General features: G+C 35.9%; 1 protein-coding gene and 1 pseudogene across 1 annotated transcript in view; one reads left to right on the forward strand and one right to left on the reverse strand.

Moving 5' to 3' along the window:
- Positions 1 to 25,045, reverse strand: part of C4BPA (complement component 4 binding protein alpha) — a 48,403-nt gene that overhangs the window by 16,377 nt on the left and 6,981 nt on the right. The window contains exons 2-8 of the mRNA XM_066361869.1: positions 22,963 to 23,107; positions 21,807 to 21,992; positions 20,761 to 20,860; positions 10,723 to 10,808; positions 10,358 to 10,552; positions 7,854 to 8,036; positions 2,631 to 2,831 (exon numbers count right to left, since the gene is read on the reverse strand). Coding sequence (XP_066217966.1) covers positions 2,631 to 2,831; positions 7,854 to 8,036; positions 10,358 to 10,552; positions 10,723 to 10,808; positions 20,761 to 20,860; positions 21,807 to 21,992; positions 22,963 to 23,056 — 1,045 coding nt within the window. The 5' untranslated portion in view covers positions 23,057 to 23,107. The remainder of the gene's footprint in view (positions 1 to 2,630; positions 2,832 to 7,853; positions 8,037 to 10,357; positions 10,553 to 10,722; positions 10,809 to 20,760; positions 20,861 to 21,806; positions 21,993 to 22,962; positions 23,108 to 25,045) is intronic.
- On the forward strand, positions 10,920 to 11,112 carry LOC136396344 (small nucleolar RNA U3; annotated as a pseudogene).

Below are 25,045 nucleotides of genomic sequence, written 5' to 3' on the forward strand. Positions count from 1 at the left end.
CATGAGATTATCAAGATTCCAAGGTCAGTGGCTTGAGCCCACAGTCTCCAGTCCTATCCTCAGTCAAGGCACATATGAGAAGCAATCAATGCACAACGAAGTGGAGCAACAAGTTGATGCTTCTCTCTCTCAAAACAAAAATATGTTACTGATTTACTGATATTAATCTGACCAGCCATAAAATAGAGCTAAATAAGAATATACTAACAAAGTAAGTTTATAATAAGATTTCCTGTAAAATGTTAAATCCAATTTGTTGCTCTTATAACCATGATTCAATATTACTGGTTTAATAACCAAAGTTATGTATTCTGTAACAAATCAGAGTATGTAATCAATCCTGTACTTTTACCTCTGGCCAAGCTCTCATTACAGTTAAAAGGCTTCATTACAGTTACATCAAGGGTTAACATTCGAGCAAGAAGAATAACTGCTTCTCCTCACTCCCACCATGTTGAAGCTTGCAAATCTGATTCTCACTCAAGGCCAGAAAAGACAACCTGACTGTGGGAGTCTTTGGACATTTGTTACATGAAATAAAAATCCTACCTTATGTTACTTGCTAGCTTCAATTCCTGCAACAACCAAGGGAAAGAATGGACTCCAACTTTCAGACATGCCAGCTCCAACAGATACGTGGCCTTCAATCTGTTGTGTGAACACTAAGCTAGCTTGCTCTAGCTGCCCCCACTTCAACAAAGTCTCAAACTCCTCCTTTTGATTTCTTTGTTCTATTTTTATTCACTTCCCCTTCTTCTCCCTCCTTCTAGAACCCCTGCCTGCACCAAAGAGGACACTGGGTTTTTTGCTTTTGGGGTTTGTTTTTTTTTACAGAGACAGAGAGAGTCAGAGAGAGGGATAGACAGGGACAGACAGACAGGAACGGAGAGATGAGGAGCATCAATCATTAGTTTTTTGTTGCTCATTGAAATACCTTAGTTGTTCATTGATTGCTTTCTAATATGTGTCTTGACCGCGGGCCTTCAGCAGACTGAGTAACCCCTTGCTCGAGCCAGCGACCTTGGGTCCAAGCTGGTGAGCTTTTGCTCAAACCAGATGAGCCCACGCTCAAGCTGGTGACCTTGGAGTCTCGAACCTGGGTCCTCGGCACCCCAGTCCGATGCTCTATCCACTGTGCTACCGCCTAGTCAGGCCGACACTGGGTTTTTGAGGACCAGCGTACCCCATCTTCTCAGGTGGCTGACACTTGAATAAACCTCTTTCCTTTGCACCTGTGTCGTGTAATTGGTTTTCATGGAGACGGGCAGGTGAACCTGAGGGCCATTTTTTCTGGTTTCACAATGAGGTCTTACAGTCATATTCAGATACTCTCAGCACTCATTTGCTTATGAATAATAATAAAAATGCCTGATATTCATACGGTTTCTAAATTGTGACAATATTTATGTAATGCTTTACACTGTGGAAAACACTTGTAAATATTCAATTCATGAATCTAAATTCATATTTAATTCGATTTTATGATAAATTGGATAAATACTATTTCACATTTGCTTTTAAAATGGTTATTAAGTAATTAAATTGATAAGATTATGGTAGATAAAATAAATTTTATTTTTTATTGGATGTCTTGTAGTGACACTGGTTAACATAATTACACAGGTTTCCAGTGCCCAACTCCATGACACATCCCTGTAATCTGTACTGTGTGTTCATTCTCTCAAGTCCAGTCTTCATCCAGCACCGTGTAGCCCACAACACCCTCTTCATCTCACCCTCTTCTGGCAATCACCACACTGTTGTCTGTAACCCTGAGTCTCTCGCTCTCGCTCTCTCTCGCGCTATCTCTTTTCTGGTCCTTTTTTGCTCAATTCCTCCACTCACTCCCCACCATAAACTAAGCAAAATAGAAACAAACTCATAAATATAATTTAAAAGTATTTTTAAACATGTATAAACATGTATTTATATAAAAAATTAAAATCTTAGTTGTAGGTTATTGTTTTTGATACTTTAAAGAAGATCCACAATGGCTCATAGGAATCAATACTTTGTTATTTAAGTGGTAGCAACAATTTTTGTTAAGTATGCTTTTAAATAAATAAAATCTTAAAAAAAATTTTTTTTTAAATGAAGGGACATCTTCTATGAGTGAGACTGGATAAAGTCTCCTTTTCATCCTACTGAAGCAAGAATACTGAGTCAGTGTCTGTCTGCTAGGGGCAATCGCAAGATCCAGCTCTTTCAACCCAGAGTCCCATGTTCAGGAGACAGGAGACATAGATCACCTTGTTGCTGGTTGAGTTCATAACCATTTCACAGACTTCCTTTTACCAAACACCCCAAAATCTACATTAAGATTAAAAGGGCTGATGAATGTCTGATTCTGGCAATAGTTCAACTTTACTTTCCATTCTACCATTATCAGTAATGAAGCTAATACTTAATTAACGTTTGACTTCTGAACTGGGATAAGGAAAGGTTATAATTTCTCAGCCCCTCAAACTTCAAGACCTATATGGTCTTTTTTGGCAATAATAATCATTCTGTTGAATTCATGTAATTATACATTTATCTTGAGGAATACAATTATATTTATTTCAGGTAGAAAAATCCTAGCATTTACTTGACATTGAATACACTAAAAGATTTTGAAAACAGAAACTCACCCACACATTCTATATATGGGGTCCACATGAAATTTCTCTGACAAGTCACAGTCATAGGCTTATCTCCAGCAGGTTTATAGCCAGTATGACAGCGGTACTTCAACACAGTCCCAACTTCATACATTTCACCTTTTGTTGGTTTGCGGTAGTGATATATTTCCCAGTAAGCATGTGGGATATCTGGTAAGTCAGTACAACTATCTGCTCATAAAAGAAGAACAAACAAAAAGGACACTGTTGTTAGGGATGGGACATGATCAGTGATCCCGTCCTATCAAAGGGTATCTTGTGTTCATTCAGCTACTAACCAGACTACCATGGATGATGGATCAGCCACACCAGAAAACACACACAGACATATGCACAATAGCAGAGGAGTTCTTACTAAACATATTACCAAATGGTTTCTGCGAGTCATGCCAACTATGCAAAATGTTAATTCTCATTCTTTCTCATACTTTAGAAAGTTTCATCTCTGAATTAAAGCATTAGGCTTACTAGGTAGAAGTGGCTGTAACTGTGCCAGACAAATCTTTCTTATTTCCTGACTGATTGGAATAAATAAACAAATCATTCCTCTCATGTAGATGACACCAGAAACCTAATCATTAAATGGCTGATCAAGAACAACAACAAAAAAAAACTTCAAGTGTCTTTTGAGCCTGGACTTTGTGCCTTGTTGTCTTTACTCTTTCCTGATACTACTATTTTCATATCATATGAAAATATAATACAAACATCTGCCACGTTAGATGTTTAGGATATTTTATCTTCAGACATTTTAAATGGTATATAGGGTAAGGTTCTTTTCTAATAGTTTCATTGAAATATAAGTCATATAACATAAAAATTCACCCATTTAAAATATACAATTTAATAGGTTTGAGTATATTCACAGAGTGGTACTACGATCACCACTCTCCAACTTTAGGATATTTTTATCAAGCTCAAAATGAACTCTGTACTCATTAGTAATCACTCCCTATTCCTATCTTCCCCCAGGCCCTGGGAGTCAGTAATATACTTTATCTATGGATTTCTCTATTCTGGACTTTTCAAATAAGTGGAATCATGCAATATGTGGGGCTTTTTGTAACTTTTACTTAGCATAATGTTTTCAAGTGTCCTCTATGTTGTAACATGTATGAGTACTTCATTCATTTCCATTGTCAAATGTATTTCATTGTATATATCTACCACTTTCTGTTTAGCCATTTTTTCAGTTGACAGACATTTGGGCATTTGGCTATTTTAAATAATATTGCTGTGAACACTAACATAAAATTTTTTGTGTGTGGACATCTGTTTTCATTTCTCTTAAGTAGATACCTAAGAGAGCAATTGTTGGTTCATAGGGTAACTTAAACTTTTGAAGAACTGCCAAAACTCTACTCCAAAATGGCTGAACCATTTTATATTCCCACCAGCAGGAAATGAGGCTTCCAATATTTTTATATTGTCACCAACATTGTTACTATTTGTCTTCATTATTATAGCCATACTGATGGGTATAAAATAGTATCTTACTGTTGCTATAAGACCACCTTACAAGAGATACTACAGGAACTTCTTCAGGCTGAAAGCAAATGACACTAAGTTAGTAATTTGAATCTATGCAGAAAAACATTGAGCACCAGCATAGGTAATTCTGTAGGTAATTAAAGGGATGGTGTAACTGTAAATCTTTTGTCCTTTCTTTTCTTAACTAAGTCAGTTAAGACCTAGTTAAAGTATCAATTGCATGAAACAACATATATGTAATTACATCATTAAGCCTATAACACAAAAAAATGTAATATATTTGACAAGAACAGCACAAAGGAGGCTGGTGGGAACAAAGCTGTATTAAAGTATGGAAATGACACCAAATGGTAAAATGAATCCACATGAAGAAATGAAGAGAATCAGAAATGGTAAAAAGATTAATATAATAAACTCTATAAATACTGGGGTGGCCAAAAGTGGGTTTACATAATACAAATAAATAATACAATAAGTAATAAATAAATAATGCAAGAATAAACTGTTTCACACACTCACAATTGCACACCTACTTTTGCCCACCCCGTATATACCGTACTTACTCTCCTTTCTTCTCCCGGACACCTTAAAAGACATGAAACAAAATTATATACAGCAATAGTTATAATGATGTATTGTTGAATTTGCAATATGTATAGATGTGAAATGTTTTGCTGGATTCTTTGACAGTTTTTTTCTTTCTGCACTTTGAAGATGCCATCTTACTTCTAGCTGCTTGTCTTTGTTTCTGATGAGAAGTCAAAGTTAATGTTACTGGGCTTTCATTGTACATGATATGCTCTTTTTTTTGTTTCTTTATATTATCTCTTTATCCTTACTTCCAGCATTTTGACTATGATATCTCCAAGTGTGGATCTTTTTGTTTTTATCCCACTTTAAGTTCAATAAACTTGATGGATGCATAAATTAATTTTTTGTCAAATTTGGGGAGTTTTCATTTATTATTTCTTTGAATTATTTTTCTGCTCCTTTTTCTCTTTTTCTTCTGAAACTCTTACCATGTAAGTGTTGAGGCACTTAGGGTATCCCACATTTTTCTGAGGCTCTATTCATTTTCCTTCATTCTCTCTACTTCAGATTACATAATCTCAATCAATTTGTCTTCAAATTCACCAATTCTTTCTTCTTTCAAGTCAATTATACCATTGTGTTCTTCCGGTAAATTTTTTATTTCACTGTGCTTTTCAACTCCAGAATTCCTATTTTTTGCATATAACATCTACCTTTATTTATATTCTCTATTTGATAAAACATTGTCACAATACCTTTCTTTAACTCTTTACATATTGTTTTTCTTTGGTTCTTTGAATATATTTATAACTGCTTTCAATTTATACAAAGTCCAACATGTGGGGCCCCTCAAAGGCAATTTTTCCATCATGATCTTTTTTTCCCTTTGTATGGATCACTCTTTCCTGTTTCTTTGAATGTCTGATCATTTTTTGTTGAAAACTGAATGTTGTATAATATATTGTAGCAACTTAGGATATTGATTCTCTATCCCACCTCTAGGGCCTATTGTTGTCATCTCCTTATCTGTTTAGTGACTTGATTGTACTAGTGCAGTTAAGTCTATTTCCCCCAAATCATTCCATCTATCATGGTGCTTCCAAGAGAGCACAGCCTACCACCAGGAATGGCTGGTTTTTCTTTGCTCTTTCCCATAAAGCTTTTGGCAGGTCTGCCACTATTGGTATTACATACAGCTGTTAGACTCTACTAATTGTTAGCTGATTACTCTGTGGTACAATATACTCTGTGGTATATTTGACAACTCCTTGGGTATAAATTGTTTTACAGTTAGATCTAATTAAAGTCAGATCACTTGGCAGGGGAGGGGATTGACAGATTTTGAGGTTTGCTCCAAATCTCCCAAAGCAGAACCTTTTGCTATTGATCAGGAGCTGGGGAATATGGGAGACTCATTTTTCACCAGCTGTTCTACCACAATTGTTTCTATGATGTAGGAGCTGTGGGAAGGAGAGAGGAAGAGAAAGCAGAAACTGGTTGTGCCCACTACCTGTGCCCACCACCAAGTATAGATATTCCATAGCCCAGAACTAGAAAGAATGAGATTTCTAGGGTTCAATGCCTATCAAATCTACCCATGATAATTTTTCTACTCTGAGAAGCTGAGGATGGTGCAAAGTGGCACTTAGCTGAAAACAAAACTGGAGCAGTTATCTTGTTTCACTAAATAATGAAGGTCAGGATGAAGGAACAGAACTAATGTCTGGCTGCTGCCACCTGAAACATGGAGCTTTGGAAAATGTTATCACAATATGTTCACTGATAGCCAAATCCCCTCTAACTGTCTATTCTACTCCAGCAAGTTGGAGGAGATGGGCATTGCCACTCATAAGCCCACTGAAAACAGTTCTCCCATAAGACTGCTGGGGACTGGGTAAAGACCCAAGCTCTAATGTAATGGCTTCCCACTGTTTGTCTCAAGTTTCCATATTTTTTGTTTAAAAAATGCTTATTAATTTACTGTAATTCTTTTGATTAATTTCCAGAGACCATAAGTGGTTGTCTTTGTTAATTATGATAACTTAATGTATTGGAGAAAGGTTTTCCCAAGCTGGAAGTCCTCAGGGTAGGGTTCCTGATATTTAATGAGGGTAAAAGTAAGAGCACAACTCATTAAGTGGCTTTGTCACATTTTTAGTGGTATGACCTTGGGCAAATCACTTAACTTCAGTAAAAAGATACCTCATCTATAAAATGAATATAATAATAGTGTCCATAATTCTATGGAGTCTTCATTGAGTAAATTCTTGTTATATACCTAAACTAGTGCCAAGTTATCATTATTACTATTTATATTATTTTGAATATTTTTTCAATTACAGTTTATATTCAATATTTTTCTGTATTAGGTTCAAGCTTACAGTATAGTAGTTAGACAATCATATACTTTACAAAGTGGTCCCCCAATATTTTAAGTACTCACCTGGCCCCATTGATAGTTATTACAATTTTATTGACTTTATTCCTTATGCTGTAATTTGCCTCTCTGTGATTATTCTGTAACAATCAACTGTACTTCTTAATCTCTTCACTTTTTTCACCCATCCCTCCAACCCCCATCCCCTCTGGCAACCATCAAGTCTGTTATTTGCGTCTATGATTATGTTCTATTTTGTTTATTTGGTTTGTCTTTTAGAATCCACATATAAGTAAAATCATACTGTATTTGTTATTTTTAATGATCTATGTGAGTTTGTAATTTCAGAATGTAAGAATCATGGTTAGTCCATACAATACTTTTGTACAAGTTAGAAACAGGCATTTTCCCCTCAGGAGACTTCATTGTTCATCTTTCAAAACCATTATCATAATATAATGATTTTGTTGGAACAAAAGAATTTCCTACCAACTGCAAGAAAATTGTTGAAATAAAGATACTGATCCAGTGTCTGTGATGTTGCTGTCCCCCTTAGGGAGTGTGCACAACCTGCATGACTGCATGTGGTGGCCTTTTGTGATATTACATGATCTTGCACAGTGTACGTAATCAATCAGTTTTCCAATTTAAAAAAAAGAAATAAAATTATTGATCTAAATTTAAATATTTTACTGTGATTCAAGTGGGCTTAGGCATACAAATATGCTCTCACAAACACTTCTGAGTATCTTTAGATGCCAAACATTGAAATTCCGTTATGGTTCCATACTTACTGAGCTCACAGGTGGGAGGAAGAGGAGTCCAGCTGTTATTAGCTTCACAATGGATCACACTGTTGCCTTTGAGGATATAACCTTTATTGCACTCAAATGTAATAGAGTCTTTGTAAGTATGGGCAGATCGAAATCCATAAACTATCTTTCCATGAGTAATATCTGGCTGAGGACAGGTAATTTCTAAAGAATTATAAGAAAAGACAAGTGGATTGTAAAAGAGAAATGGCAATAGGACATTACTGCCATTGTTAATGCAGTTCCAAGTATAACACAAAAGAAAACATTTAAAAAAGCAAATAAATGTATTTTAACTTTTAAAAGTCTCCATAAAACAAGGTCTCATCATGTTGGTTCTATTATGAAATAACTGTGGATAACTCCAACTTTCTCATTTTTCTCAAAAAACAAAAACAAAAAACTAGCTATATATAACTCAGAAGAAGCACATATCTCAAAGTCCCCAAGTCTCCCCCTTATAATGACCTACTTTCTTAATGATTTTGGTGGTGAGTCAGTAGTCAATGGTAATTAGATGATGATCATGATGATGAGGCCAGGGCATCAGAGGTCAACACCCTCACAAGCAAAACCCAATTGCCTCCACCCCAACTGTCAGGAAAGTCCTGCCACCTCATTTCCTCTACAGTTCCTCAGTTTCTCTCTAGGCCCACTGCCATGGCTACAATTAAAGCCGTTTTCACTTCTTGGCTGGATAGTGCCAATGGGTTAAACTTTATCCCACTTTAAACTGTCAGCTATTCTGCAGCCCAGTGAAGGGATTCAGCCAGTTCGCACTGGTTCAGCAGAACTAATACCTAATTTTTTGTTGAATTCAGCAAACTGGTTGTTAAAATGGTTCTTGTAATCAGGGTTCTCTCTAAGGTTGGGCACCTGAGCAGCTGCCCAATGTAGCAATCACAATTTTACATTCCTTACTCTTTCTTAACGTTCATCTGTGCCACAGCGTATTCTAAGTGCCCGTAGTAATGTTTATTCCATCATAGGTGAAAAAAATTTAATGGAATTATGCTTGTAATGTTTATTTATTCATTGCATAAAACTCATTATATCTTTGATAAAATACTACATTTTAATTCCTTTTCATTTATTACCTCAGTAAACAAATATATAATGTAAGGAGAAAAAGTGCCAAACAACCAGGGGTGTGACAAGCTGTCATTTGTTTTAGCTTTGTATTATGCAATATGGAAATATCTTAAATAACAGCTCTATTGCTTTTTGTTCAATATTTTGTTTAATATTTTTTCATTAATATTTTAAAACTCTTTCTTATAACAATCTCATTTTGTGTACCTCTTTTATTGTTCATATTTAATTATTAAATGCATGAAATAATAAACTACCTTTCAGTATATCTTTTTTTATACTTAAAATGGTCATTAGGGCAGAGAACCGGTTGTTAAATTATTTGAATCCCACTACTCCTGCAGCCAGTTACCTTTCTGGAATCCAGCACATTAAATCTCCTTGTTAAAGACTTTCTTGTATGTACCCTGACTGAGAATCAAACCCACAACCTTGGAGTATCAGGACAACACTGTAGCCAACTAGGTTACCCAACCAAGGCTAAAGTCTTTCAGTGTCTCCTTATCACCTTTGTCCTGAATGCCTGAGAGAAACACAAGAGGCCCTTCCTAACCTGGCCCTGTTAACTTTCCAGCCTCATTATTGGTCACTCCCACCTCCTCCGGTCTAGATTCCAGGCCTTTGAACTGTTTGCAGTATCAGGCTCTCCATCCCCTGATTTAATTGTTGTGGAAAATCAGAATATTAAGTGACACTATGTAGACACTGAGTAGCAAAGGAAGATGATCTAACTAGCAACACCACAATATATCTTTCAACTCAATTACTATTTGCTTTATCCTGTTGACCTTCTGGTAGTGAGTAGGTTAACTTGCCCTGTAGTCATATGTGGTTGGCATTACAAGGGCTAACCAAAATTTCCAGCTCAAATTCCCAGACAAAAAAATGACATTCCCAAATTCTCTTAGGGTAGGTAGGGTTTACACAGTAGTAGTAGTCTTGAACAAAAGGCTGTAACATAAAATGATATATAGTTACTTCCAGGCCAAAGCTCGTAATAGCCAGAGCACAATTTGCTTTTCTCTCTTCCTCTATTGAAGACATTGTAAAAGTGCCATTTGATGCGGAGGTGCACAAGATCACAAGATCAAACTGGAATGCTGAGCTGGTTGCTAAACTAACACTTAGGAGTCTCCAGGACATGCAGTAGACTCAGTATGCATGAGAATCAACTTCTACTTTCCAAGCCAATGAGATATTGGTGCTGTTTGTTACTATGTAATGGTACAGCATGCATCAGTATCAGTTGACCAAATAAATTGCTTTCATCATTGCAATAAGTAATTTGTCTTTGAATTATTTCATTTCCCCCAATAAATTTGCCATCATTGCTCCTATAAACAAAATAGAAAAATTCAAAGGAGAATTCATTCAATAATTGAACTATGACTTACTTTTACAAGTGGGTGGGCTGGGTCTCCAGACACTATCTGTTTTATTCTCCACTGTGCAGGAAATAGAAGCTTTGCCCACCATTGAGAAGTCGGGGTCACAGCTGTAGGTGACAGAAGAGCCATATGTATAGACATCTTCATTTCCAGCATTGTGTTTCCCATTGATGATGTCTGGAGGGGGCTTACATTGAGCAACTGGGATAAGTAAGTGAAGAAGAAGACATAATCAGGGAAGGCACCTTTCCAAACCTCACATTCATGATGCAAATTCTAATGAAGGTACAAGAAGCAGCAAACATGCAAAGGAGTCTTATCACTTAAGATAGTATAAGTTTATAGTCAAATCAGAAAAAGTCTTTACTTACTTATACATACTGGGAAATTATTACTCCAGCCAACTGTTCTGTCTTGAATTTCACAATAACTAGTGGTTGGTCCAACTAAGATATATCTGAACAAAATAGAATCACAAATTTTAATGGAATTGTTCCTGCTCTAAATTAAATAACATGAAAATGTCTGAAGGAATAGAATTGTTACTCAATATTAAAAATGAAGAAACAAGCCTACACTTTGAGGGATCATTTCTATAGTAGGTGATTAGACAGGTTTCTCTGAACGTATAGAGCACATGAAATCCCAAGGAAAAGGTGCAGTGTTCTGTCTTAAGCCTGAAGAAGAAAAAAAAGAAATAAAGTTTTCCCTGATAAAACTTCCCGTTGAAATTCAGTAAGATTTCACCACTGTAATGAGATACATGTGTTCATTTGTTCTTTTATTCTGCAATATTTTATTGAGTATCTACGAGATGTCAGTCATGGTGTTTATCCAGAGTTCCAGCAGGACAATATAAGGTAAACAAATAAATGAACAACTCATTGGATTGTGTCATGCAGTCTGGATAAAAGTACTAGCTAGATTACTGGCTCCAAACTCTCCTGGTTTACAGTTTCCTTTTGACTTCCAGATGCTTGCCCTGTCCCACATACCATTAATTCCCTATTTACAGCCTCCATTTTTATACTCTTGGCAATTACTAAGGGCTCTGACCTCAATGCATTATGGTAACAGAAATAAAATTATTGTTAGTATGATTTCAATTGTACTTTCATCAAGGAATAATCTTCAATATGACTGAACAGTAATATAAATGCTACCTTTAACAATTAAAGAGCCCCTAGAGTTTATTTAATAACTGAAAAAAAGTAAAATTTTTTAAGAAAATGAATCTTTTAATAAGATAAAATACAGTGAGAATGAAGCATGTTTTTATTGTGAAATTTCTTTCAAAACAATTTTCCTAATACAGCCAGAAAAACAAATGAAAAGTTTTGTTTCTGGTTATTTCAATAGGTACACATCAATGTTCCAACATCACCATAGTGCTGAATCTTCTGCTTTCTGTCTTAGCAATATTAACAATGAAGGACATAAGAGAAACATGCAAAACTCAAACAAAATGAAACAACAATAATAAAAAATATTAGAGAGAAAAATGTGATGTATAGATAATAAGCAAAAGAAATCAACATATACTTAATTGGAGGATTTGAAGAAGAAACACAAAAAAAGAACAAAATAGCTATTTTAAATGTGTTTCAAGTAAACATTACAAAAATAGTATAATACTTTACAGTTTTAAATTGTAGATCACACAGTGACAAAAGTGAAACAAAATGATTTGTGTCAAAACAACTAAGAGTAGGATTATTAGATTTTAAAAATGAAGAATAATATCTTTGGATGGCCTAAGACCTAGTCACATATGAAAATAAGAAATCCACCCTGACCAAGCAGTGGTTCAGTGGATAGAGCATTGGGCTGGGATGTGGGGGACCCAAGTTCAAAACCCCAAGGTCACCAGCTTGAGCAAGGTCTCATCTGGTTTGAGCAAGGTTCACCAGCTTGAGCCCAAGGTCGCTGGCTTGAGCAAGGGGTCACTCAGTCTGCTATAGCACCCCAGTCAAGGCACATATGAGAAAGCAATCAATGAACAACTAATGTGCCACAACAAAGAATTGATGCTTCTCATTTCTCTCCCTTCCTGTCTGTCTGTCCCTATCTGTCCTTCTATCTGTCTCTCTCTGTCTCTGTCATACACACACAAAAAAAATTTAGGTAGCATCATAGTTCTCTACATCAACATCTGCTACAAAAGAATATGCAGCAATATCTATAATATAATCAGAAAGGAAATTATGAGTCAAGGACTTTATATCCAGCCATGTTCTCTTTTAAGTATTATGGCCTCAGACAATATCAAACCTGCAAGAACTCAATAATTTTCACTTGGAACTTTTCTTTTAAGAAATCATTAGAAGACAAACTAGAGCCAACCACACTATGACAGGAAATTTGAGCAAAAACAAAAACACAAAACAACTGGCAGTGAGCACGAGCACAGAACATACAGATCTAGGACAAAAACAAAGGAAGATGACAGAATGAATGAAGTGTTGCATGATCTGACAGTGTAAAAATAACATAACTAACAAATAATAGGAGATAAGAGGAGAAAATGGAAAACAAACAAATTCCTTCATTAACTCATCTGCAAGAGTTGGGAGTGAAATCAAGCTATAGAAATAGATGAGTATTTAACAGTGATGTTAAATATAAATGCCAATATAATATAAATGACATAAATTTACTGGTAGAAAAAACAGAGTAGGATGGGGAGGGGTAGAGAGAATAAAATATAAGTTTACTGTGGCTCATAATAAGGAAAAAAATTTTTTGACATTAAGAAAACTTTTATTAAACTGTAAAACACATATGGAAAATAAATCATGAATGCATAACTCAACATATTTTCACTAGATAAACACTTTCATATAATCAGCCAGATAAATAAAACATTGTCAGCATTGCAGAAGCTCCGTTTTGTCCCATACTAGTGCTAACCATCTCCAAAAGTGGTTATTATTTTGACTTCTAACACAATAGACCAGTTTTGACTGTTTCTGAACTTTACATGGAAGGTTATATTTTTCTGTTTGGTTTAATTTGCTCAGCATTTGTTTGTGAGATTTATCCATGTTGTACATCAGGGAAAGTCAACCTTTTTATACCTACCGCCCACTTTTGTATCTCTGTTAGTAGTAAAATTTTCTAACTGCCCACTGGTTCCACAGTAATGGTGATTTATAAAGTAGGGAAGTAACTTTACTTTATAAAATTTATTAAGCAGAGCTACAGCAAGTTAAAGCATATAATAATAATTACTTACCAAGTACTTTATGTCGAATTTTCGCTGTTTGGCAGAATAAATCTTTATAAAGTTACAACTTACTATAGTTAAATCTATCTTTTTATTTGTACTTTGGTTGCTCCACTACCATCCCCCATGAAAGCTAAAACTCCCACTAGTGGGCAGTAGGGACCAGGTTGACTACCACTGTTGTACATGTAGCAAAATCATGCCCATGATCACTGCTGTATAGTATTCTAATGTATAACCAGTGTTCTTTATCTACACTAATGTTTTATGGCTCAGGGCTATTATGAAGAATGCTGCTATGCATATTTTTGGAAATGTCTCTTATTAACAAAATCATTTCTGTTAATTATGTAGCTTGAAACTGAATAATTGGGTCATAGAGTATGTATCTGTTCAGTTTCAGTACATACTGTAAACCAGATTTCTAAAGTGGTTATACCAATTTATACTCCTATAAGCAGCTTATAAGAGATAACAAGGAACAAATTTAAACTGCCTAAAGATAAAGGGGAATAATGATATTATATAAATGTAAATGTATAAAACTAACCACTAAAACCAAATTTTAAACCTTCCCAACTCTCAAAATAATTATAGAGTGGAGCAAAAGTGGGTTTACAGTTTTGAGTATGCAAAGCACAGTTTATTCTTGTATTATTATTTATTAATTATTGTATTATTTTTTATACAAACAATTGTAAAACTTCTTTTGCCCCACCTTGTAGATATTAATATAACACATATAGTCAGGTAGTACAGAATATAAATAGTATAATAAAACCAAGTCTATAAATTACTCATATCAAATAAATGCAATTATACTTAAGTATCTTATTAAAAGAAAAAGAGCTTTTAATTGGAACAAAATTCACTCAGCAGAATACAAAGCTAAAAATGTTTCAGATAGATTAAAAACACAAGGAAGGGAAAAGTTAGATCAAGTAAACAGAAACTATAAGAAAAGCATGGATAGTCATTTTAATATTCCAGAAACTGAACATTAGGATCAAGATTAATAAATTATACAAAGATAGGTGGGCACATTATAGCATTAAAGATTTTGGTGTGCAGTGAGGAGTTATGAATAGTTTTCTACCAAAAATATAACACCAATTTTAATAAAAGAAACATATATGGGTCATAAGGAAAATAGTCAACATATGCTATTAATTAATTATTTATTTTGTGATATTTAAAATAATTATTAAGTTGTTAATTAAATTTTATTTATTGTTATCTTTAAGCTTAGGTATATAAAGAGAAGAATATTTAAAGATTTAAAAGAGCTAATCAGTAAAGCTGATCTAATGTGTATATTTCAAACTATATACTACTGGTAAAGAATACACTTTCATTTCAAGTGTCGATGGAATATCAATAAAAATTAATCAGATATTACAATATATCCTAAAATTTTAATGAAATGAAAAAATAGAAATAATACAAGTAATATTCTCAGTTTGGCTAGAAGTCTTGGCTACCAATTGGGGAATGCTTCTACCATGGGACACAGTAAGAATTGCATTAAACTAGATTTGACAAATTTAGCAAATAAAAATAATTAAATAATCAGAATGATTAACCATAAATTTTAGGTTAATGATAAACATTCTTTTAAATGTAAGCATGACCCAAATATGGGATGGGACATAGTCATACCAGAGATAAACCAGGGATCATGTATTCATCAACTCTGGGCACTCATGCAAATGATTAAACAGGCTAAGAAGGGAGTCACTTTCAAGACTGGGTTGATTAATTTTGATTATCAAAGGGAAATTGGATTTCTTGTATGCAATGATGGTGAGGATGATTATGTCTAGGCTCCAGGAGATTCTTTGGGTCACCTCTTAGTACTACTCTCACACCCTCTAATTAAACTCAATAAGAACTTTAGCAATCTAATACATGGAGGCCTGCTAATGACCCAGGCCTTTCAAGAATTAGAGTTTGCCTGACCAGGCGGTGGCGCAGTAAATAGAGCGTTGGACTGGGATGCAGAGAGGACCCAGGTTCGAGACTCCAAGGTCGCCAGCTTGAGCGCGGGCTCATCTATTTTGAGCAAAAGCTCACCAGCTTGGACCCAAGGTCGCTGGTTTGAGCAAGGGGTTACTTGGTCTGCTGTAGCCCCACGGTCAAGGCACATATTAGAAAGCAATCAATGAACAACTAAGGTGTCGCAAGGAAAAACTAATGATTGATGCTTCTCATCTCTCTCCGTTCCTGTCTGTCCCTATCTATCCCTCTCTCTGACTCTCTGTCTCTAAAAAAATAAAAATAAAATAAAGTGGTTCCATTTATAAAAATAAAAAAAGAATTAAAGTTTAATTGATTTCATCAGACAAGGACCACAATCAGATGAAGTGCTAGCTGAGAGCAAAGTGAAAATTGAATGAATGATAGAAGCAAATAGTTTTAAATACCAGCTACAACTATGTGACCAGTGTTACTATGTTTTTCTTATTTTAAAATGAACAAATCTGATATAAATTAATTTTCTCCTTTACCTCTTTAATTCCTTTAACATCCAATAGAAGATGTGTTTATAATTGTTTAAGTTACAGGATATCAAAGAGGAAATATTCATTAGCTCAAAGAAGCTTTTCTTTGGGGAAAAGAGTTATCATATTTTCAGCTGTATAAGGAATAGTTGCATTATGTAAGACAGAAGCATAATTTTGCTATAGCCTTTATTCAAAAGTTAAATTTAACGTGGTTAAAATAGGTGTATATGTATACCAAACCTGGCAAGGTGTGTGTGTGTGGGGGGGGGGGGGGGAGTGGTCCTGTGGTAAGTTTATGTTGTGTTAACTAAGTTATGATTACATTTCCCAGAATTTTCTTCTATGCATAATGTCAGGTTAGGGTGGCCCACTGGAGACTGTGGAAATGAATTAGGATCTATATGCCTTATGTTGGAAAGGTCAGAGCAGAACACAAGATGTGACTGCAGTTTATACATATTGCTCCTGGCCTAGGGCACAGTCAGGCCCACAGCAAACCCAGTTCCTGGACGTCCTGGAAGACGTCCTTGAAGATGTCCTCCTTTGTATACCCAATTATCTCACATTAGCACTGTGGTGAAAGGCAGCAACTGTACCAATAAGACATCCTCATCTTTGGATTTGAAGGCTAAGAGGCAGTGAAAACACAATGTGAATTCCGGTCTATCCTCAGGATATACTCCAGTCTGTGCTCTGTCTTCTAGTCTACACTCCACTCCTCCGTGTAGCTTCCATTTTGTCCTTGTATCACCCACTTCACATCCCACCTTCCTTTCTGACTGCCTACCCTGCTGCCCTGAGGCCCCAGCACCAGACATAGAAGAAGCAGTCTCCTGTACACTGTTCAACAGCTGTATCAAGTCAGGTCCCTATAATAAATTCTTCATCATATAATATAGAGAGAGAAAGATAGTGTGTATGTAAATGCTAATATAACTGACATAACTAGCAACAAAAAAGATCAGAAAAATTGGAAAGTAGAAAGTAAAACAATCACTATTTTCAGATGATATAACTGCAAACTGGGGAATCCCAAGAGAATTCAACTGAAAGACTATTATAAATAATAAAATAATTCAGGAAGTTAGCTGAGATATCAAATTAACATGCAGAAATCAGTAATATATATCTATAATATATACATATATATTTAGAATATATAATGGAAGAAAAGATCCACAATGTCTAGAAATAATGTATGTAGAATAAAGAAAGTATAACCTGCCTGACCAGGCGGTGGCGCAGTGGATAGAGCGTCGGACTGGGATGCGGAAAGACCCAGGTTCGAGACCCCGAGGTCGCCAGAGTGAGCGCGGGCTCATCTGGCTTGAGCAGGAAGCTCACCAGCTTGGACCCAGGGTCCCTGGCTCAAGCAGGGGGTTACTCGGTCTGCTGAAGCCTCTCGGTCAAGGCACACATGAGAAAGCAATCAATGAGCAGCTAAGATGCCGCAACGAAGAGCTGATGATTGATGCTTCTCGTCTCTCTCCATTCCTGTCTGTCTGTCCCTATCTATCCCTCTCTCTGACTCTCTCTGTCCCTGTAAAAAAAAAAAAAAAAAAGTATAACCTGAAAAAAATTTTAAAATTTAAATAGCAAAACTAAAATACCTAAGATTAAACACTTCAAGAAATGCAAAATCTAAATGAAGAAAATTTTTGAAACACTCCTAAAAAATAAAAGACTAAAATGAATGGGGCAGAATATGTCACTCCAAAATGTACCACTTTAGCACAAAAATTATTTAGAGCAAAAGGCACTTGGAAAACAGCAGGTGCAGGAAGTGCTCTCTGACCTCCACTTTTCTTCCTGAAAGCAGGTCAAATTCTCATGTGAAAGGTATAATCCCTATACCAGGAGTAAAAGATCATTCTTATCACAAGAGATGGGGAATTGAGGCCAAGAGAAATCTGTACCAAAAGGGCTTGTTAAAAACAACCCTATTTTTCTTCAGCCTACTCATATATTTTACTTTTTCACAATTACTGCTTTTCATTCAATCTTATATACAACCACTTAGGCCTAACCACTTTTGAAATCTTCATTTCCTGTGAAGGCTCCCATGTACGTGTAAAACTAGAATCTGTCTGCTTGTCTCCCGTTAATCAGTCTTATTTATGTCAGCTTAACTCAGAGATTCTAAAAGGTAGAGGAAAAGTTTCCTAAAATTAAGTTAAAAACTAATCCAACACTGATATTAAAATATGCCTAATTTCAAAGTTCATGTAGAAATAAAACAAATAAGTATAATCAGGAAGATTCAGGGGAAATAAAAGAATATTAAGTAGAATTATATGATGTAGAAATATACAGTGAAACTATAGAAACATTTTATTTTTACCTCCTAAATTGGCTATTGAAACATATAAAGCCTCAGTTAGTAGATGACTGGAATGTGTATATGAATATATAGTCAAACAATGGCATTGAATATAAAGTCCAGAAATAGAATCAGATATGTATAGGAATTTAATATCATATTTTAAAAAAACTCTCAAATCACTAGATTGAAGGTAATTTTTTTTTTTTGTATTTTTCTGAAGCTGGAAACGGGGAGAGACAGTCAGACAGACTCCCGCATGCGCCGGACCAGGATCCACCCAGCACGCCCACCAGGGGCGACGCTCTGCCCACCAGGGGGCGATGCTCTGCCCCTCCGGGGCGTCGCTCTGCCGCGACCAGAGCCACTCTAGCGCCTGGGGCAGAAGCCAAGGAGCCATCCCCAGTGCCCGGGCCATCTTTGCTCCAATGGAGCCTTGGCTGCGGGAGGGGAAGAGAGAGACAGAGAGGAAGGAGGGGGGGGGGGGGGTGGAGAAGCAAATGGGCGTTTCTCCTATGTGCCCTGGCCGGGAATCGAACCTGGGTCCCCCGCACGCCAGGCCAACACTCTACTGCTGAGCCAACCGGCCAGGGCAAAGGTAAATTTTTTAATAAATTATATTGGGATAACAGAAAAGTCATTGAAAAAATGTATACTAAGATTTGTACCTCATATATCATATATAATATATTGAATACAAATGTATCAAAGCTTTAAACATTAAAAAATATAAAAACAGTAGAATAAATCTAGGCAAATTGTTTAAAATCTTGTATTGGGGAAGGCCTTTTAAATTAAGATCTGAAGTCCAGAAGCCATTCTAAAAGAGAAATTGATCAATTTGACAACATAAAAATAATTTCTCCTCAAGAAGAAAGAACATACCAATAACTATGTCTAACAAAACAATATGCTTTGGGAAAAAGGTGAAGTTCATATCAGAACCAAGGTCTAAACCCTATTATAGACAGGTGTGTGTGTGTGTGTGTCTGTGTGTATGTGTGGCAAAAGCAGCTTTACAGTTGTTTGTATGAAAAATAATACAATAAATAATAAAGAATTTTTAAAAATCTGTGTTTTGCATGCTAACAACTGTAAATCTACATATGCCCCACCTTTATACATGCACCCTAGAAATTAAGAATAAAAAGTTAGGTCAAGAGAAAAATACAGGCAAAGGAGAAAAAATAGGCAAAAGACATGCCGAATAGTTTACTAATAAATACAAACATCTCTTTTTTTTTTCATGACAGAGACAGAGAGAGGGACAGATAGACAGAAAGGGAGAGAGATAAGCATCAACTCCTTGTTGCGGCACCTTAGTTGTTCATTGATTGCTTTTTCATATGTGCCTTGACTGGAGGGCTACAGCAGACTGAGTGATCCTTTGCTCAAGCCAGAAACTTTGGGCTCAAGCTGGTGATTCTTGTTCAAACCAGATGAGCCCGCACTCAAGCTGGCGACCTCGGGGTCTCGAACCTGGGTCCTCCGCATCCCAGTCCGATGCTCTATCCACTGCGCCACTGCCTGGTCAAACACAAACATCTCTTAAACATATAAAACTATTGTATGTTCAACTTCACTCATAGTAAGAAAAATATATACTGAAACTACAGTGTGATTTTATTTTTATTTCTTAAATTGGAAAAATTTCAAAAAATTCACAAGTTTTCAGAAGTTTGATAACACACTTAGTAGGAAATTTTATGGAGAGACAGACATTAGCCTACTGTGCAAAAACATGTAACCCCAAGGAAGAAAAATTTGCAATATCTTTCAAATTTTCAAATATTTTATATATACATATTTATTCATTGACCCAGAAATCCCACCCTGGGAGTTTTTCCTACGGCTATAACTATGTATGTACAAAATGATGTATGTATAAGGTAATTCATCAGAGCACTGTTCAGAATAGCAGAGGATTGAAAATACTCATGGATCCATCAAAGAAATGATTAATCCATGACAGATCCCACAATGAAATTTTATGCAGTTGTAAAACAAATTAGCAAGGAACCTCTTTATGCACAAAGATGGAAGCATCTCTTGTATAGATCAATAAGAAAAAATAAAGCAAGATTTAAAAATGTTTGTGATTAAAAAATTGCAAAATAAAAATATTTACTAGTTTCTTAGCTTGTATTTGTAAAAGCAAACACTAGACCGATGCATAAGAAACAAAAACAATAAAAGTAGATCCCTGTTTACAGACAGCAAAGAATGGGGTGGATGGAGATAGAGTGGAAGCAAGGAGTTTGTGTACACCTTTTGACATCATTTTTACTTCAGAAATACATAAACACCTTAGCATTAAATTTTTTTAAAAAGTTTTGTTTCTAGATGGCCTTCTACTCACCCTTCTGAACAGTCAAATTCTATATAGGATCCAAAAGAGTAATCTGTATTAATGATCACTTGTCCATTACGTAATTCTCCTGGGTTGCTGCACTGTCTCTCTGTGAGGAAAGTTAAAATGAGAATTAGTGATTTCAAGCTTTAGAAAAGGATTGATTAGCTTAGACCTCTGCTTCCAGAAAGAGCAGAGGTTTGGATTCAAAGTTATTTCTGATACCGACTCACTGAATTTTTACTTTAGAGAAATAAATAAACAATGATGTATGTATAAGGTAATTCATCAGAGCACTGTTCAGAATAGCAGAGGATTGAAAATACTCATGGATCCATCAAAGAAATGATTAATCCATGACAGATCCCATGACTCACTGAATTTTTACTTTAGAGAAATAAATAAATAAACAAGTTAATCTCATTTTTTTTTCTGGTGTATTTTAACACTAGCAAAAAAATGGTCAGTTAAATCACTACAGTGACGGAGACTGTTATCCAGGATTGAACACACTGACCAGGGAGCTATGCCCCATCTGTGTCAGTGGCATGTACTTTGCACTGAGGCCGCTCAGAAATGCATGTTCTTGATCACAAAGGGAACAATAAAAAAGTAGAGATTGTACACCCTTACTATTGAAAAAACACCACAGAATATATTCTCAACTGAGAGAGAATTGCGGCATCTTCTTCCAAACACAGCAGATATTTTGGGTGAGGTCTCTTTGGAAACTGCATCACCACTTTCCAGCCATATAACTTTTTATAATTTTGTAAAGAGTCAGTCTGGTTTTCAACATTTTAAAATGGAATTTTAGCTAATTTCTGAAAGAGGTGTTCACTGAATTACATTGTAAAGAATAAAATTATTTTTCAATGCAACTAGATAGCTCTTCGTTTTCTGATTGATTCATTTGCATTTCTTTGTTGGTTTGTTTATGCTTCCAAAAAAGTGACACACATGTATACTGAAATCAATAACTGACAAACTGAGTGGTTTCTTAGTTTCTGAGACAGCTTTGGGAGAAAGGAAAAAGAACAAATAAAAATACTTACTGGTACAGAATTCAGTGTATTGCCATGTGCCTCCTGTTCTACAGTTAAGAGCTGTATATCTTGAACTGGTTCTAATGTAGCCAGGACGGCAGGTGTATTTCAGAGAAGTTCCGGTTTTGAAGTTTGTCTGATTCAACTCATTTATTGGAAGAGCAAAGGGTAAAAAAGGTGGGGGACCACAATCACCTGGACATCAAAATGACAAAGAGGACCAAAAGTTACAGCTTGGGACACAGCATCTTAGTGTTTTCAGTAGTATGATTTCTAGAACAGGAACCATTCTTTTCTCCTTTAATGGAGAAAATTAATAACTCCTATTATTTCCATTGTTCAATGAATCTAGTGACTGATTAGTAACACACATTTGTTGAAAAATGATGATAAAAGGCAGAAATTTTCCATCCTTTTCTGAAATTACATGTAAGACAATTAATTTTCAAAGGGTGGCAGACATGATTTCATCAGCCTATCAGAACTCCCATATCTGCCAACTCAGATGTGTCTGTGCAAAGTCAAAAGTCCCTACAATTTTCCTCAACAGAAACATAGTGTTTCACTAATAATAACTTTATGTAACATGGGTTATCTCAAGAAAGGGAAATTGGGGGGGGGGCTTGAAAATGAATAAGAATAACATTTTTTGTTTGTACCTTTTTGCTCCTTTAGGATTTTGAATAATATAAAGGAAGAAATATGAAGCCCTCAAAATGTAAACCTCTTAATCCTGCTTTCCTAGCAAGAATCAAATACAGAACTGATTTACCTTTTAGAAGTCTCAGTGGTATACACATTCCCTCTCCATTCTGGATAAACCCACTAGCAGTGAAAATTGTTCAGGTAGGCTGATAGATAAAATAGATTTGTCTAAAGTCAGGGTGGGAGACAGATTGGGAAGTTCCTGGAGAAGAAATCTAGCAAGAAGTATCTAGAAAACTGCCTCTTTCATGGGTAAAGCAAATTCCCCTAAATTCCAAGTAACTCCAAGTCCCCTTAAATTCCAAATTTTAAATAAATTACAAATTCCTGGCCAAATAAACCTTCAGTTGCTGCAGATGGATTTCTTCTAAAAGCTTAATCATCTCTTTGTTAGTCTTAAAAGTGAACAAGTGTATAATCTTGAATGTTCTTTGCCGATCTAAACTTCTTTGTTACTCACCAAGAACAGTAGCCAACAGAGCAGCCACCAAGGTAATTTGGAATACAGTTGGATCCGGGACTCTCCACAGCCTCGAGAAGGTCCAGGCTGACATTTTCCCCTTTCTTTCAAGGGTCCCACTTGGAGTTCTTGGAAGGTACACGACCTGAAAAGGCAGACATTTTCCTGCTGAAAGAACTCAATTTAATAAACAGCCATTGAATTCCTATTTGTAATAAAACACTAGGGTAAATGCTATGGGATCCAAGTCTTCCAGAAAATCACAGCTTAGACTGGAAAAAAAAAAAAAAAAAAAAAGACGTGCACAAATGTTACAACACAGGGCAGTGAGTGTTAGCTTCTGTGGTTGGGGCAGGGCGGGGGCGCTAAACTAAGAAGAGATAGGAAGTGGCTGTGTCTGAGTTAGGTATGCTTTAAACATTGGAAAACGGATGCAGGGCAAATTGAGGGAACAGTAGGTAATATTTCAAAGTGGCTGGAAAATAGTATCTGAGATGGGGCGATGATTGTTAAGGAGTGGGCAGCTTAAAGTTGTGGCTGAATGGGGCATAAAGACCAAGTTTAGGAATTTATGGGTGCTACTCTTTGGGGAATAGAGAGTCATTGTTATTTTTTGTTTTGGATTTTGTTTTTGGTTGGTTTGTTTTTAAGCTAAGGAGTGACACATCATTGTGCTTTAACAAGATCACTACGGCAGATGCGTACAGGAGAGACTGAACAAATTGAAGGGACAAGAAGATTGATTAAGACTATTGCAACTGACCAGGTGAGCCACAGAGATGATCTGACCAAGGAAATGGCAGGGAAGAGGAAACAAATGTAAAACAAAACAAAAAGGCAGGAAAATAATGAGGTAGAGAAAAGGAGTACATCGCTATAGTTTTGGGAGTTTTTCATGACAACTGTCAACTAAGGTAATAAACCAAGTGATTTGCAATTTTGAAAAAAATGTTTCATATCTAGAGAAATATAGATCTATATATGTAGATATATAGAGATATATAAAGAAATTTAGTTTCATTATTTAATTATTTAAAGACTTGTTTAAAGCAAAATCGTGAAGGATAGTTTTGTCTTCATCACCACTTTCTTTCCATTGGGGAAAAAAATAAATCTTAAATTTCCATTAGAAATAATCCTTCTCCCTGAAGGAATATATGAAGTTTACTCCCAATGAATTGTTGAATGTTATCTTTTGTTCTAATACTTCTGTTAGGTCCACATGAGTCTATACTCCCATGTGTCCATAATTCATACTAAGCACACCTCCACATAGATGAAGGGAGTCACCTCCATATTTCCCTTGAGGATTGTTCTTTCCCACACTAAAAGTGAAAAGTTTATAGTGGCCCTTCACACACTGTGGAGGAGCCTAACTTCATTGAGTAATGACCCATAGAATCGCATCTTTCCAAAATTCAATTCCAATGAAGCTATCCTTCCACCAGTTGTCAGTTGTAGGCAGATCCACCCCAACCATACATATCTTAGTCCAAGAACTCTTTACATGGCTGGCAGGACAATTCTGCCCCCAAAATAAGTTCAACCTAATAAACGATGTATCAAATGATTTCTTACTAAAAGTGTGTTTACAGAATTTGTGTTGAATGAATTGAGGTGTTCTTAAAAGTTTAGTAATAGCCAGAACCCACCCTTTGGGCCTTCACACACCCCCTCTCTATTTTCCTAGCACATCCTTCCTCCAGTCCATTAAATCTGTGAAATTGACAAAATATAATAAATTTGTCCCAGAAAATAAAAACTGTTATGAACTATAAAAAATATAGAAATGTGGCCCTGGTCAGTTGGCTCAGTGGTAGAGTGTCAGCTGGCATGTGGAAGTTCTGGGTTCAATTCCCAGTCAAAGCACACAGGAAAAGTGACCATCTGCTTTTCCACCCATTCCTCTTTCCCTTCTCTCTCTTTCTTTCTCTCCACCTCCTGTAGCATGGCTCAAATGGTCGAGCAAGTTGGCCATGGGTGGTGAGGATGGCTCCATGACCTTGCCTCAGGCCCTAAACTAGCTTGGTTGCTGAGCAATGGAGCAGTGGTCTCAGATGGGCAGAGCATTGCCTGGTGGGAG

Source organism: Saccopteryx leptura, chromosome 2, assembly GCF_036850995.1.
Source record: "Saccopteryx leptura isolate mSacLep1 chromosome 2, mSacLep1_pri_phased_curated, whole genome shotgun sequence".
Classification (NCBI taxonomy): Eukaryota; Metazoa; Chordata; class Mammalia; order Chiroptera; family Emballonuridae; genus Saccopteryx; species Saccopteryx leptura.